Source organism: Caretta caretta, chromosome 7 (genome assembly GCF_965140235.1).
Source record: "Caretta caretta isolate rCarCar2 chromosome 7, rCarCar1.hap1, whole genome shotgun sequence".
NCBI classification, from domain to species: Eukaryota; Metazoa; Chordata; order Testudines; family Cheloniidae; genus Caretta; species Caretta caretta.
The window spans coordinates 113012176-113027758 of record NC_134212.1 but is presented as its reverse complement, the minus strand read 5'-3'; the positions used below and the strand labels follow the sequence as shown (position 1 = coordinate 113027758).

The 15583-nt window shown below is 40.5% G+C and overlaps 1 protein-coding gene across 4 annotated transcripts in view; it reads left to right on the top strand.

Moving 5' to 3' along the window:
• Positions 1-15583, top strand: part of ATRNL1 (attractin like 1) — a 1055790-nt gene that overhangs the window by 457541 nt on the left and 582666 nt on the right. For all 4 annotated transcript variants that reach the window (XM_048857032.2, XM_048857033.2, XM_048857034.2 and 1 more), the window contains exon 22: positions 9886-9938. In XM_048857032.2, coding sequence (XP_048712989.2) covers positions 9886-9938 — 53 coding nt within the window. The remainder of the gene's footprint in view (positions 1-9885; positions 9939-15583) is intronic.

Here is a 15583-nt window from a genome sequence, read left to right as displayed (position 1 = left end):
TATATTCATTGCTTTGCATTATATTCTGCAGTAATGCAAGAAACCTACAGGCCTGTATCCTGTAAGACATCAGCTTCAGAAAATTAGCATAAAGCCTGAGGCATAGGAACTTTGAACAGACAAACTTTGCACAGATAAACAGCCCAATGGAAAACCCCAAGTATTTGGGGAGCTGAAAATACAGTTTAAGGAGAAGTTCTGACTACAGGTACATTATTCAACCACAGAAGTGTCCTGGCAATGAACTGATGTACATAACAGGTTCATGAGATACATCGAAGGCTAACCTGCTTGCTTGCTTGCCTATATATCTTTTTTTCTTATGGGTTTGCTTATTTGTTTTTATTGTAATAGGTTTATCGGTTTATATTAGAGTATATTTTGGCTGTCATTTAGGTAGATAGATGATAAGTTAAAGCATAAGATCCACATATGGTTGCGACCTTTAACATAGAGGATGCGTTGAAATAGGTTGGCATTGGGGGCTTCCTAAGTTCATGTGCTTTTAAACTTAACAGGTACACCACAACTTGGAACTTCGAAAGAACCAAAATAACTGGTTAGAACAAAAATAACAAATGTGATACCTAACCACAAAATGAATTGAAAGGGTTAGAGAATAACTGGAAATAACAGGCCATCAAAAGGTCAATGAACAAACCATAGATTTTGTAAGTAATCTGTTTAAAACATTCTTCCCTTTGTCCTTGAAAATAGGAGATGTATCTTTGGAAACATGCCAGAGCAGTACTGATAATTCATTATTACCACTTAAAGCAAATGATCATAGTCCTATAGCATATATAAAGTATCTAATGTAATTCCTGCTTCAAAGATTTGAAATATACTATATGTGTCAAGTATAACCAAATACTGTAAGTGCATTTGAAAGTAGATACTATTCAAAACAATATATTGGATTTTTTTAAAAGTACAAAACAATTACTATAATAACTAAAGTACTATAATGATAGAATTAATTCAGGGAATAGGGCTTTTGTAATTGAAACCATATTTCTTGACTTATAAAAAGCAATACACATGCTTAATAGAACAGTACAAAGAGTATCAAACTACTAGCTAGACCTGAAATGGAGGCTAGAGTATGTATTCTTATGAACAAATAAATGCAGGTTACTTTAAAAAAAAACTATTTCATTCATTTTTTACAGCGCTGAAAAACTATACATTTAAGTGGTATCTTTCAACTGAAAATAGGCACACACAAAAAAGGAAGTATATCAGAATATTTTGTTGCTGTACAATGCATTGCTTAGCTTGGTTTTATATTACAGGCATTACATCAGTTCTTCATGCATTATGCCAGAACAGCTAAAATGGCTAACTGTAAAATTGCATTGTCATATTTCCTTCAGGAGTGTTGAAGGTCAATTCTATAGCTGTTTGCAGGAGTTAATGGTTCTTAGAGGCAAAAATGGATACTTATGTGAGATTAAATTGCAAAACATTAAGTACTAAAAATGCAGTCAAATTCTTTCTTTCTTATAATTCACTCTTTTTTCAACATCTCTGTAAGCATTGATATTTACATTGCTTTAGACAGACTGTATGGATATTTTCAAGTTATGTGCACTTGCTTTTTTGGTTTATATATTTATTTTTATTTACATCAAAGTTATGTTGTATGACATCTTTGGGATGGGAATCCACGAAGATCCAGTCAACTACATGCTAGTGGAAGGCAATTTGGTCTGATAGACAAGCCACTGAATGGGGAGACCTGGGTTCTGTGCCTGCTTCTGTCTCTGACCTGCTCTGTGACATTGGGAAAGCCACTTCACTTAATGTGTTTCTTCTCTCACCCCTTGTCTGTCTTGCCTATTTAGGTTATAAATTATTCAGGGTGATTGTTTCACTACATGCTTGTGAGAAATGGCTAGCACAATGAGCCTTATAGTTGCTACTGTAACACAAATAATAATTATCATAAAAGATCTGCATGCTTGGGGAGTGAGAAGTCCATAGTCAAGGACAGGATAATTTGACATGTGGAAATACTAGATTTAATTAAGGATAGTTAGCATGGATTAGTAAAAAGAAGATCATTAACACAAATTTGATAAGAGAGATTATTTGAAGAAAAAAGAGGAGAATTCCAAAAAAAGTATTTTCCATTGAGCAGTACAGATAGATTATGCTTTACTGATGTGGAATTCAATAAACTTTGAGTAGTTTCCTGTTAGAAATAATACATTTGCTTTGTCACAGAATTATTTTTCACGATTAAATTTTTGAAGGAATCCCCTAATTAAATACCTCTTCATTTCACGGTAAGAAGTTATTATTTGTGTAGTTTTATAGGTAAATACAGAACAGTTCAGTACAGAGTCTTACCAAACAAATAACGGGTTCCTAGATGTAAAATGCTTACTTTTAGGGTCATAGTCTGAGACAGCAGATAATAAAAACAGTATAATACAAAAACGATCATTTGGACAGGCATTGTAGTCAGAATACTTCAAAGTTGTGAACATTTAAATCATTGTGATTCCTAAAGTGGGCAACCTTATATGTGAATCTTGAAACTTTCTAGACTGTTCAGATTTAAGAAGGTTTTGATTATATTTTTTCTATAAAGCATTAAGTCTCATAGATTCAGATCAAGGAATTTCAATCTGTGTAAGCCGAATAGTCCATATTTTTTTCCTTTTTGTTTTATAAAATCAAGGACATTTGTGTTCGGATATAAAATATGGTATTTTCTGAATACTGCCTAACTTGTGATCTAATTCTATCATTGAAACATATAAGGGCCAGAGCAATCAAAAATGTCCTGTTAGCTCACAATAACTTGCATCATGTAATTATACCTGTTATACAATATATAGTCTTGCTACTGCAATAGACAATTTTGAACAATCTTAATGACAGGGAAGGAAAAGCAGATCCTTTAAAATGCTCCGATTTTAAAAGAAAATAAATAGAGCATTGTGCCGTAACTCTTCTTTTCAAAATTGCCAACTTAAAGATATTCCCAAAAACTGGAAGTAATTTTATATGCCTATGTTCAAGCTATGAGACTATGTGAGAAATCAAGTTACTTAAAGAGCTTTGCCATCTTTGGATGAAAGGTCAAGTACAGTAGTAAAAAGTACTGTTATTGCCTCTGCTCATCATCCCCAGAGCGATGTATTGAGGAGAGCCTTCCATGGCTCCAGTATCTGTTTTGGGGAAATAGAAGAGATTGTAGACTGGGGTTGGGGCTGAAGGCTGGACAAATACATCATCTTTGTCTGGCCCCCTTGAGTTTATGCAGAAAAGTTAACACAGTCTGGTGGTATATTTTCTGTAGAGCTTCCCCCTCCCATGGATCTGACGCTACCTTGCAGCCAGGAGGAGAGGCCATAGCAGAGCCAGAAGATTGCAGATCTGAGGGCAAGATGTTTTCTTCAGGGGTTGAGGTGGGTGGGAAAACATTTCTTCTGCTGAAATGGTTAGGGTGGAGTTTAGTGGAGGGATCCTTGTGGAGATTTCATTCATTGAAATCCACCCACAGGCTTTTCCATGAGAGTGGAGAGTTTTTATTATAGGCATGTCTGTAGCACCAGCTACAGTCAATCAATGTGCAATCAATTTGCGAACAGGTAGAAGATAACAAGGTGAGAAGTAACAGTCATCATGAATCTGTCAAGAACAAATCATGTCAAACCAACTAATAGCTTTCTTTGACAGGGTACAAGCCTTGTGGATGGGAGGAAGCAATAGACATGGTATATCTTGACTATAGTAAGGCTTTTGATACCATCTTGCATGGATGACTTATAAACAAACTAGATAAATACAACCTAGATGGAGCTACTATAAGGTTGGAAAACCATTCCCGGAGAGTAGTTAGTCAGTGGTTCACAGTAATGCTGGAAGGGCATCTCAAATGGGGTCCATCAGGGACCAGTTCTGGGTATAGGTCTGTTTAATATCTTGGTCAGTGATTTAGAGAGAAAAGGAGTACTTGTGGCACCTTAGAGACTAACCAATTTATTTGAGCATGAGCTTTCGTGAGCTACAGCAGAGAGTACAGTTATAAAGTTTGTGGACGAAACCAAGTTGGGGGGGGGGGGAGTTGCAAGTGCTTGGAGGATAGGATTAAAATTCAAAATGATCTGAACAAACTGGAGAAATGGTCTGAAGTAAATAGGGTGAAATTCAACAAGGACAAATGCAAAGTAGTCCACTTAGGAAGGAACAATCAGTTGCACACATTCAAAATGGGAAATTTTTGCAGTACTGCTTCCTAGCTAAATATGAGTCAACAGTGTAACACTGTTGCCAAGAAAGCAAACATCATTCTGGGATGTATTAGCAGGAGTTTTGTAAGCAAGACACAAGAAGTAATTCTTCCGCTCTACTCCATGCTGATTATGCCTCAGCAGGAGTATTGCATCCAGTTCTGGGTGCCACATATCAGGAAAGATGTAGACAAATTGGAGAAAGTCCAGAGAAAAGCAACAAAAATGATTAAAGGTCTAGAAAACATGACCTGTGTGGGAAGATTGAAAAAAATGGGTTTGTTTAGTCTGGAGAAGAGAAGACTGAGAGGGGACATAACCGTTTTCAAGTACATAAAAAGGTTGTTACAAGGAAGAGGCAGAAAAATTGTTGTCATTAACCTCTGAGGATAGGACAAGAAGCAATGGTCTTAAAGTGCAGCAAGGGAGGTTTAGGTTGGACATTCGGAAAAAAATCATAACTGTCAAGGTGGTTAAGCATTTGAATAAATTGCCCTGGGAGGTTGTGGAATCTCCATCATTGGAGATTTGTAAGAACAGGTAAGACAACCCCTTGTCAGGGATGGTCTAGATAATACTCCTGCTGTGAATCCAGGGGACTGGACTAGATGACCTCTTGAGGTTCTTTCCAGTCCTATGATTCTATTGTTAAGGTTGCCTGACACTGCCCATGATAAAGACCCTGTTTTCAGTTGCTTATAATTTTGTCAGAACTTTAATTGAGATAAATTTTCTATGCCAGATATCTGCCTCTCACTGAATTTTTTGGGAAAATTTGAGCCAAAATCGTCCAGCCATTTTCAAAAATGAAGCCAGGGAAAAATACGTTGGTGTACCCATGTTAAAAAATTAAGACTTTTTCTTTGAATATCTCTAGCACCTTCATGTTTGGAGCAAAAAGTTAACATTTGACAGAGATCAGAGGAAATGGCCCACCTGTTGATCACTTTAGATAAGCTATTACCAGCAGGACAGTGGGGTGGGAGGAGGTATTGTTTCATATTCTCTGTGTGTATATAAAGTCTGCTGCAGTTTCCACGGTATACATCTGATGAAGTGAGCTGTAGCTCACGAAAGCTCATGCTCAAATAAATTGGTTAGTCTCTAAGGTGCCACAAGTACTCCTTTTCATTTGACAGAGAGTGGACTTTGTGTTAGGGATGCGCCTTATGCCATCCCCATAAAAATCTGCAAAGATTTGGCCACAACAGTTTTCAAAAAATTATATTTCTCTCATGCTCAGTGGAAACTCCTTTGATTTTTAGCAGGGAAACTCTTGAAGATTCTATTCAAACTGAGCATTCTTGAGCCTCTCACAGCTCTAGTTTTGACCAGACTTCACTTGAGCCTTCCACTTCAGTTCCACAGAGAGCAACTGAGTTTGCCCCATTCTCTCACACATCCTACCTAAATGATTGAGCATGCGCCAACACAGAGCTATAGGGGTTAAGCCGGACTTTGCCTGGAATGCCTATTTGCGGCTTTTCCAGGCTGGAAAAGGTCCAAGTACTGGAGCTGAGAGGAGGGAGTCTGTTACTCTCACACTCTCTGTGACCCTCCTGCTGGCACAGAGGCTGTGTAGAGGAGGAATCTCACCATTCCCCCTGCTCTCAGCAATTAACTGAAACCATTTGGCAAGCAATGAGTCTCATCCCCTTCTAGTGCTAGTCCACATAGAGGCTGACACCCTACTGTTGCTATCAGTTACTATGTTACTTCAAGTGGCAGAGGTCTATGTAGTGGGGTCTGATTAACCATCTGGGTGTCAGTGTGATGCCACATGAAGAAATTTTTTCAGCAAATCATAGAATATAATGTTTAGAAGGGACCTCAGGAGGTCATCTAGTCCAACCCCCTGCTCAAAGCATGACCAATCCCCAACTAAATCAGTTGAGGAAGGGGTTCTATAGACAACAGTCTTTTTCACTGCCCATCCCTGATTCATTGCCAGAGCAGGTCCAGCCTGGTCACTGATTGAAGCAGGGGTCCTGTGGAAAATATATCTGATCAGGTTTGCCGACAGGAATTCTGGGTCCCAGGGCGGAACAGTCAATGGGTCCCCACTGGTGCCCAGTGAGCTGCCGGCTGCACTGCTGGGCGCACTCTTCCGGCACGGCCTGGGCTTCCACATGTCCGCCTGGCAGCCTTTGCTGCCGCCAGTACCACCCCGTGCACGCCTAGGAACATAGCCGCTGACTTCCAGATTTCCTGGGGGGTGCTTGACACCCGCCCCACCCTGCTCCATCCTAGGCTCCTTTCCCGAGGGCACCCCATATACAACTGGTGCCTCCCCAGAGTGCGGGGGCATGATTTAAAGGGCAGGTCACCTGTAGTCCCCCCTGTGCCCAGCCCAGGGCCACCGTGCTCTCCCACCCCATGTTACCTGCAGGGGGTGGGGTGGGGAGGTTGCTTTGTCCTCCTGCTGCACCTGCCCCCCTTCCCCGCCCTTTCTGCCGTTCTCCCTGGCAGCAGGAGCCCAGGCCAGGAGCAGGAGGTAGCTGCTTTTAATGCTGGCCCCTCCCGATCTCTGCTCTGCAGCCCTCCCCAGGAGCTGCCTGAGAGAGCCTGGCTGGGGAGGAGGCAGCTTCCGCTCCCCACCCAGCTTGGGCTGTGCTCAAGAGGTCCACCCCACCTCTTCCCATCCCCTGCTCCTCCCCCTCCCCCCAGTGCCTCCGGCAGGCCACCAAACAGTTGACAGCATTGGGTGACAGCAGCACTAGGGGGGATGGGAACAAGCTGATCTGTGGGGCCCGCTGCTGGCGGGAGGTCCTGGGGAGGGGTTTCTGGGCAATTGCCTCTTTTGCCCCCCTGCCGGCAGGCCTGCCTGTATAATAATGAACACACAAGGGGGCTGAATCAAGGTTGCATAATGCTTGACTGAGTGCTTGACTTTGTGACATGAATAATGTTTTAACATTGTTTTTGTGTGTACTACAATATGTATGCACTTAATAAATGATGAGGTTACTGAGAAGATGAACAAAAAATAACAATTTTGGAATGCTGTGTCTAGCATAATACTTTTCCTGGAGTGCTAATTTTAGGAAGTTTTTAGCTATACAGAATGAGAAATTTGCCATTAAACTGTAATTTGCAACAGTTTTTTCAGGGCGATGGGTGCTATTCTCTTCTCCTTTGGTACATGAAGCTGGTTGGAAAGTATAATAGACAAAACTCTGAAAAGCTGCATTAATTCCATGGGAGAATCAAGTTATGTTGTAAATGCCATTGATGCTTATTTTCTTCTATGATGTTGTAACAAAGACTCACTGGTATTTTCCCCCATTTTTGAATAAAATGAGCACAATAACAACCAAATATTATGTGTGAGAACTATTAAGGAGATCAACAGCAAAACAGACTTGAGAAAATTAAAACTTAAATTGTTTTTCTCTTAGGAGTTAAGCTGTTATAATTAGAGTATACTCCAGATTCAGGAAATTGCTAGATGATATGACATCTAAGTTAAGCAGTTTTTCAATATTGCTCATAAATAAAATAAATCTAATGCAACATTCTCTTGCAACCAAAGTTTCTTGAAGAGCACAAAGCAATGAAAAACAAAAAGTGACAATGACTGATCCAGGCCTTCCCATAGGGAAAACATTCTATAGACATTAATAGAAAATGATAACCTTTCTCTTGGTTTTCTGAACCATCCTATACAATTTAATAGAAAATTATAACTCTGCTAGAGAATTCTGTGGAATGGTTCATAAACCAAGAGAAAGGTTATCATTTTCTATTAAATTATGTAGGTTTTTAGAGTAATTTCTTATAGTCTTATTCATTTAATCACTATGAAATTCTGTAGGTTATTTCGTAAGAGTTATAAAGCTGAAGAGAACAACTTATTTTATAAATAGGACAGGGATATTTTTCAACTTCTGGCATTGATATGCCTTGTCACCTACACAATAGCTACTGCTCCATCTTATTTAGCAATACAAGTAACTACTTCAAGAAATTAATCAATGAAAGGCTGGTTGCAACACGCTTTGACTATGAGGATCTGTTTAGAGACATTAGGGAATTCTGGGTTTTGTTTCATGTTCTTACTCATTTAATTATTATTGTTGTAAATTATAATTAATCATAATGATTTTCTCAGTGCTCCAAAAATGAATTTGACACCTAACACAAACAAAAATATAGTTTCTGCCCACTTTAAGAGCTCACAATTGAACTGCAACATAAGTGAAAACGATAAACAGAGAAAAGAGGAAGAGTAACAGTAATAAGAGGTCATGGTTATGTAGTAAGGCAAGAACACATCTGGACAGCTCCATTTTTTATTCCCCTATTTCTCACAGGCAAGATGGCAGAAATAATATTCAAGGAGGGATTTGAATGCGATGAGGAAGGTGACTTGAAGGCATTCCATGTACATTGGGTCACGTGACAGGAAACAAACGAGGCATTGAGACTTCTGGAGCAGTGGTAGTAGGAGCACTGTATATTTTCAGCTGCTTAAGGGCTAGACTGGGCATAAATGGAAGAGAGTCACTTAGCAGAACAGGGAGCTGAAATGGAGCTTTTCACAGTTAGGTTAAGGTCTCTTGGATTTTGGTTCCTGGTGCTCAGTGTAGTGCAGGGGCTCTGCCACAGATGTTACCCTCTGGGAGCAGGTGGGTGGGAAATGGGTGGTTAGTGGCAGGGAGCAGGTAAAATCATGGCTTCTTCCTCTGTGTAGCGCACTCTGCTGGTTAGCAGAGCTAGCTGGGTACATGGGGGTGTATGCTGCACCCCAAAAAGGGGTGTTGCAAATTACTCTTACCCCCTTCAGCATAACAGGAGCTTGGGCAGAATGGTGCAGCTGAAGGGTGTCCACCACTTCCTCTGGGCTGTAACCTAAAGCCATAGTGTAGTTCTTCGGGTTCTGTATTTTTCTAGAAAAGTCTATTTCTCGAGATGTATTTGAATTGTGACTGCATACATCTGAGTAGATGTTGGTTATACATTAGCAGTGAAATAAACATAAAAGTTATGACTAAGAATATTCATAAATGTTTTTTGAACAATCTCATTTATTATTTGTATCCTACATCCCTACAGTGTGTGTAACCACACCAAAAATGGCCATTCCCCCCATTTCTGCCATGCTAAGAAGTGAGTTATGGAGAACATGAAGGGGAGGTGATGATAGCTGTAATTTACAGCAGATATAGAAAACAGGATATGAATTTTGAAAGGGACCATAGCATTTTCTTTATTTTGCCTCTGCCAGTGTTGTTTTAAAACAGATTATTTAAAAAATTGGTTTTATTGTTTTTGGGTTTTAGACTATTTGGCTGAAACTATGCATGTTAACAAAGAATAACTGTATAGTATATTACTGCTGTAGAACGAAACAAAATGAACGATGTAACAATTTTGAAGATTTTGAACTCTCATCTTAACTTCTCAGTATATACATTCCAGATCTCAAATTACCTGTGAATTTAATACATAGCTAAAGACAGTGCTGTTTCATTTGTTTGGAACTATCTTATATCAAATGTCTTAAACATTTACTTATCCCCACCTCTAATAAGTTAAAACTGTCCCCTTACATTTGGGGAAAAAATGTTCACTCTAATGTTGTATTAAAATTATAAAATGTGTTTAATAGTAATTCAGTTCATTTTTATTTCTGCAGCTGTGACTCTGAAAATAGGTACCTTGGAAATCCACTCAGGGGAACGTGTTACTGTGAGTATTTAAATGTTTCATTTTCTCTAATCTCACAAATTAAGCACTGTATACACATAAAATAGTGGGTGTCTTTCCACTCTAAAACAAATTAGACAGAATGCTTGGTGGATATTTATTTTTTGATGTATAAAGAAAATGCCCATTCAGGCCTCTCTAGGTACTTGTGAATTTCTTTAAAACACCAAGAACTAGGCAAGTCCCCTCAATATTGCAGCTGAAACTGAACACATTGAAACTTGCTCCCTCAGGCAAAGGCCTGAATGAACAGCTAAACCCTTGCATCATACACTCTAGATCAACATGCAAGAGCTCAGTCAGCCCAAAGAGGGAATATGGCTATATCGTGGCTTTTAAACCACAACTCATGGTAGGGAAGTGGAGAGGGCAGTACTATAGCAAGATCCCCAGTGGGCAATACGTAAAACCATAAGAATGGCTCTACTGGGTCAGACCAATGGTTCGTGTAGCCCAAGATCCTGTTTTCTGACAGTGGTCAGTGCAAGATACTTCAAAGGTTCCACTCAGAGGTTTAGGGACACCCAGAGCTTAGGTTTGCATCCCTGACCATCCTGGCTAATATCCATTAATGGACCTATCCTCCATGAAATTACTTATTCTTTTTTGAATAAGTTATACTCTTGACCTTCACAACATTCCCTAGCAATGAGTTCCACAGGTGGACTGTGCATTATGTGCACAAGTATATCCTTGTGTTTGTTTTAAACCTGTTGCCTATTAATTTCATTTAGTGTCCCCTGGTTCTTGTGTTACGTAACCGGGTAAATAACACTACTATTCACTTTCTCCACACCTTTCTTGATTTTATAGACCTCTATCATATTGCCCCTTGGTCATCTCTTTTCTATGCTGAAGAGTCCCAGTCTTTTTATATAGGTTTCAGAGTAGCAGCCGTGTTAGTCTGTATCCGCAAAAAGAAAAGGAGTACCTGTGGCACCTTGGAGACTAACAAATTTATTTGAGCATAAGCTTTCGTGAGCTACAGGTACCTGATCACTCTTGTTACGGTGTGTATGGTAACACTCATTGTTTCATGTTCTCTGTGTATATAAAATCTCCCCACTGTATTTTCCACTGCATGCATCCGGTGAAGTGAGCTGTAGCTCACGAAAGGTTGTGCTCAAATAAATTTGTTAGTCTCTAAGGTGCCACAAATACTCCTTTCCATTTTATATAAGCTCTTTAATACCCTGAATAATTTATGTTGCCCTTCTCTCTGTACCTTTTCCAATTTTAATATATCATTTTTGAGATGAGACCATCAGAACTGCATGCAGTACTCCAGGTTTGGCCGTACAATGTATTTATATAGTGACATTATTGTATTTTCTCTTATTATTGATCCCTTTCCTGATGATTCCTAACATTCACTTAGCTATTTTGACTACTGCTGTACATTGAGCAGATGTTTTTAGAGAACTGTCCACAATGACTCCAAGATCTTTCTTGAGTGGTAACAGCTTATTTAGACCCCGTTATTTTATAGGTATAATTAGGATTGTTTCCAGTGTGCATTACTTTGTGTTTGTCTATACTGAATTCATCTGCCAGTGTATTGCCCAGTCACCCAGTTTTGTGAAATCCCTTTGTAACTCTTCACATTCAGCTTTAGACTTTCTTGACTTTTTGCTACCTCACTGTTCACCTCCTTTTCCAGATCATTTATGAATATGTTGAGCAGCACAGGTCCCAGTACAGATCTTTGGGGGATCCTGCTACTTATCACTTTCCATTGTGAAAACTGACCATTTATTCCTACCCTAGTTATGTTGTTGAAGAGGCTTTGGTGGGGGACCTTCTCAAAACCTTTTTGATAGTCCAAGTATACTCTAACTGGTTCACCCTTGTGCACATGCTCATTGACATCCTTAAAATATTTGAATAGATTGGTGAGACATGGTTTCTCTTTATGCTGGGGAAGAGTCAATTTGACTTTTTTAATGTGTTCATCTGTGTGTCTGATAATTCTGTTCTTTACTATAATTTCAACCAGTTTGCCTGGTACTGAAGTTAGGGTTAAGGCCTATAATTGCCAGAATTGCCTCTACAGCCTTTTTAAAAGATTGGTCTTACATTAGCTATCTTCCAGTCATCTGGTATAGAGGATGATGTAAGTAATAGGTAACATATCAAAGTTAGTGTTTCTGAGATTAAAAATGACTCAGTTGTGGGAATCTTCCTCATATCCTCTGCAGTGAAAACTGATGCAAAGAATTCATTTAGCTTCTCCACAACGGCCTTGTCTTCCTTGAATGCTCCTATAGCACCTTGATTGTCCAGTGGCCCCAGGTTAGTAGCGATTGAACATCTAACATAGTGAATGCTAGTGAAAATAAGGTAGGATCAGAGGCTATGATAGGGAAAGAATAAGTTAAAAATTACTTAGACAACTTAGATGTCTTCAAGTCACCAGGGTCTGCTGAAATACATCCTAGAATACTCAAGGACCTGACTGAGTAGATATCTGAGACATTCGCAATTATCTTTGAAAAGTCATGGAAGACAGGAGAGATTCCAGAGGACCGGAAAGGGCAAAATGTAGTGCCAATCTATAAAAAGGGAAGTAAGGACAACCCTGGGAATTACATACCAGTCAGCTTAACTTTAATACCTGGAAAAATAATGGAGCAAATAATTAAGAAAAGGAGTTGCTTTATTTTGCACCGACCTATAAGATAATAATGTGATAAGTAACAATCAGCATGGATTTGTCAAGAACAAATCATGTCAAACTAACCTAATAGCTTTCTTTGACAGGGTAACCAGCCTAGTGGATGAGGAGAAGTGGTAGATGTGGTATATGTTGACTTTATTAAGGCTTTTGATACTGTCTTGCATGATGCAGTGCTGGAGGAACCAACTAGGGGCAGAGCTCTTCTTGACCTGCTGCTCACAAACCGGGAAGAATTAGTAGGGGAAGCAAAAGTGGATGGGAACCTGGGAGGCAGTGACCATGAAATGGTCGAGTTCAGGATCCTGACACAAGGAAGAAAGGAGAGTAGCAGAATACGGACTTCAGAAAAGCAGACTTTGACAACCTCAGGGAACTTATGGGCAGGATCCCGTGGGAGAATAACATGAGGAGGAAAGGAGTCCAGGACAGCTGGCTATATTTTAAAGAATCCTTATTGAGGTTACAGGGACAAACCATCACGATGTGTAGAAAGAATAGTAAATATGGCAGGCGACCAGCTTGACTTAACAGTGAAATCCTTGCTGATCTTAAACACAAAAGAGAAGCTTACAAGAAGTGGAGGATTGGACAAATGACCAGGGAGGAGTATAAAAATATTGCTCAGGCATGCAGGAGTGAAAACAGGAAGGCCAAATCACACCTGGAGTTGCAGTGAGCAAGAGATGTTAAGAGTAACAAGAAGGGTTTCTTTAGGTATGTTAGTAACAAGAAGAAAGTCAAGGAAAGTGAGGCCCCTTACTGAATGAGGGAGGCAACCTAGTGACAGAGAATGTGCAAAAAGCTAATGTACTAAATGCTTTTTTTTGCCTCTGTCTTCACGAACAAGGTCAGCTCCCAGACTACTGCACTGGGCAGCACAGCATGGGGAGAAGGTGACCAGACCTCTGTGAAGAAAGAAGTGGTTCGGGACCATTTAGAAAAGCTAGACGAGCACAAGTCCATGGGGCCGGATGCGTTGCATCCGAGAGTGCTAAAGGAGTTGGTGGATGTGATTGCAGAGCCATTGGCCATTATCTTTGAAAACTCATGGTGATTGGGGGAGGTCCCAGACGACTGGAAAAAGGCTAATGTAGTGCCCATCTTTAAAAAAGGGAAGAAGGAGGATCCTGGGAACTACAGGCCAATCAGCCTCACCTCAGTCCCTGGAAAAATCATGGAGCAGGTCCTCAAGGAATCAATTCTGAAGCACTTAGAGGAGAGAAAAGTGACCAGGAACAGTCAGCATAGATTCACCAAGGTCAAGTCATGCCTGACTAATCTAATTGCCTTCTATAACAAGATAACTGGCTCTGTGGATGAGGGGAAAGCAGTGGACCTGTTGTTCCTTGACTTTAGCAAAGCTTTTGACGCGGTCTCCCATGGTATTCTTGCCAGTAAGTTAAAGTAGTATGGGCTGGATGAATGGATTATAAGGTGGATAGAAAGCTGGATAGATTGTTGGGCCCAATGGGTAGTGATCAATGGCTCCATGTCTAGTTAGCAGCCGGTATCAAGTGGAGTGCCCCAAGGGTCAGTCCTGGGGCCGGTTTTGTTCAATACCTTCACTAATGATCTGGAGGATGGTGTGCATTGCACCCTCAGCAAGTTTGCAGATGACACTAAACTGGGAGGAGAGGTAGGTACGCTGGAGGGTAGGGATAGGATACAGAGGGACCTAGACAAATTGGAGGATTGGGCCAAAAGAAATCTGATGAGGTTCAACAAGGACAAGTGCAGAATCCTGCACTTAGGACGGAAGAATCCCATGCACCGCTACAGACTAGGGACCGAATGGCTAGGCAGCAGTTCTGCAGAAAAAGACCTAGGGCTTACAGTGGACGAGAAGCTGGATATGAGTCAACAGTGTGCCGTTGTTGCCAAGAAGGCCAATGGCATTTTAGGCTTTATAAATAGGGGCATTGCCAGCAGATCGAGGGATGTGATCGTTCCCCTCTATTCGACATTGGTGAGGCCTCATCTGGAGTACTGTGTTCAGTTTTGGGCCCCACACTACAAGAAGGATGTGGAAAAATTGGAGAGAGTCCAGCGGAGGGCAACAAAAATGATTAGGGGGCTGGGGCACATGAGTTATGAGGAGAGGCTGAGGGAACTGGGATTGTTTAGTCTGTGGAAGAGAAGAATGAGGGGGGCTTTGATAGCTACTTTCAACTACCTGAAAGGGGGTTCCAAAGAGGATAGCTCTAACCTGTTCTCAGTGGTAGCAGATGACAGAACAAGGAGTAATGGTCTCAAGTTGCAGTGGGGGAGATTTAGGTTGGATAGCAGGAAAAACTTTTTCACTAGGAGGGTGGTGAAACACTAGAATGCGTTACCTAGGGATGTGGTGGAATCACCTTCCTTAGAAGTTTTTAAGGTCAGGCTTGACAAAGCCCTGGCTGGGATGATTTAGTTGGGGATTGGTCTGCTTTGAGCAGGGAGTTGAACTAGATGACCTCCTGAGGTCCCTTCCAACCATGATATTCTATGATTCTATGATTCTAAGTATGTAAAAGGTTCTTATAAAGAGAAGGGTGATAAACTGTTCTTCTTAACCACTGAGGACAAGAAGTAATGGGCTTAAATTGCAGGAAAGGAGATTTAGGTTAGATGTTAGGAAAGGCTTCTGTCATAAATATAAAGGGAAGGGTAAACCCCTTTGAAATCCCTCCTGGCCAGGGGAAAGCTCCTCTCACCTGTAAAGGGTTAAGAAGCTAAAGGTAACCTCGCTGGCACCTGACCAAAATGACCAATGAGGAGACAAGATACTTTCAAAAGCTGGGAGGAGGGAGAAAAACAAAGGGTCTGTGTGTCTGTCTATATTCTGTCTTTGCCGGGGATAGACCAGGAATGGAGTCTTAGAACTTTTAGTAAGTAATCTAGCTAGGTACGTGTTAGATTATGATTTCTTTAAATGGCTGAGAAAAGAACTGTGCTGAATAGAATAGCTATT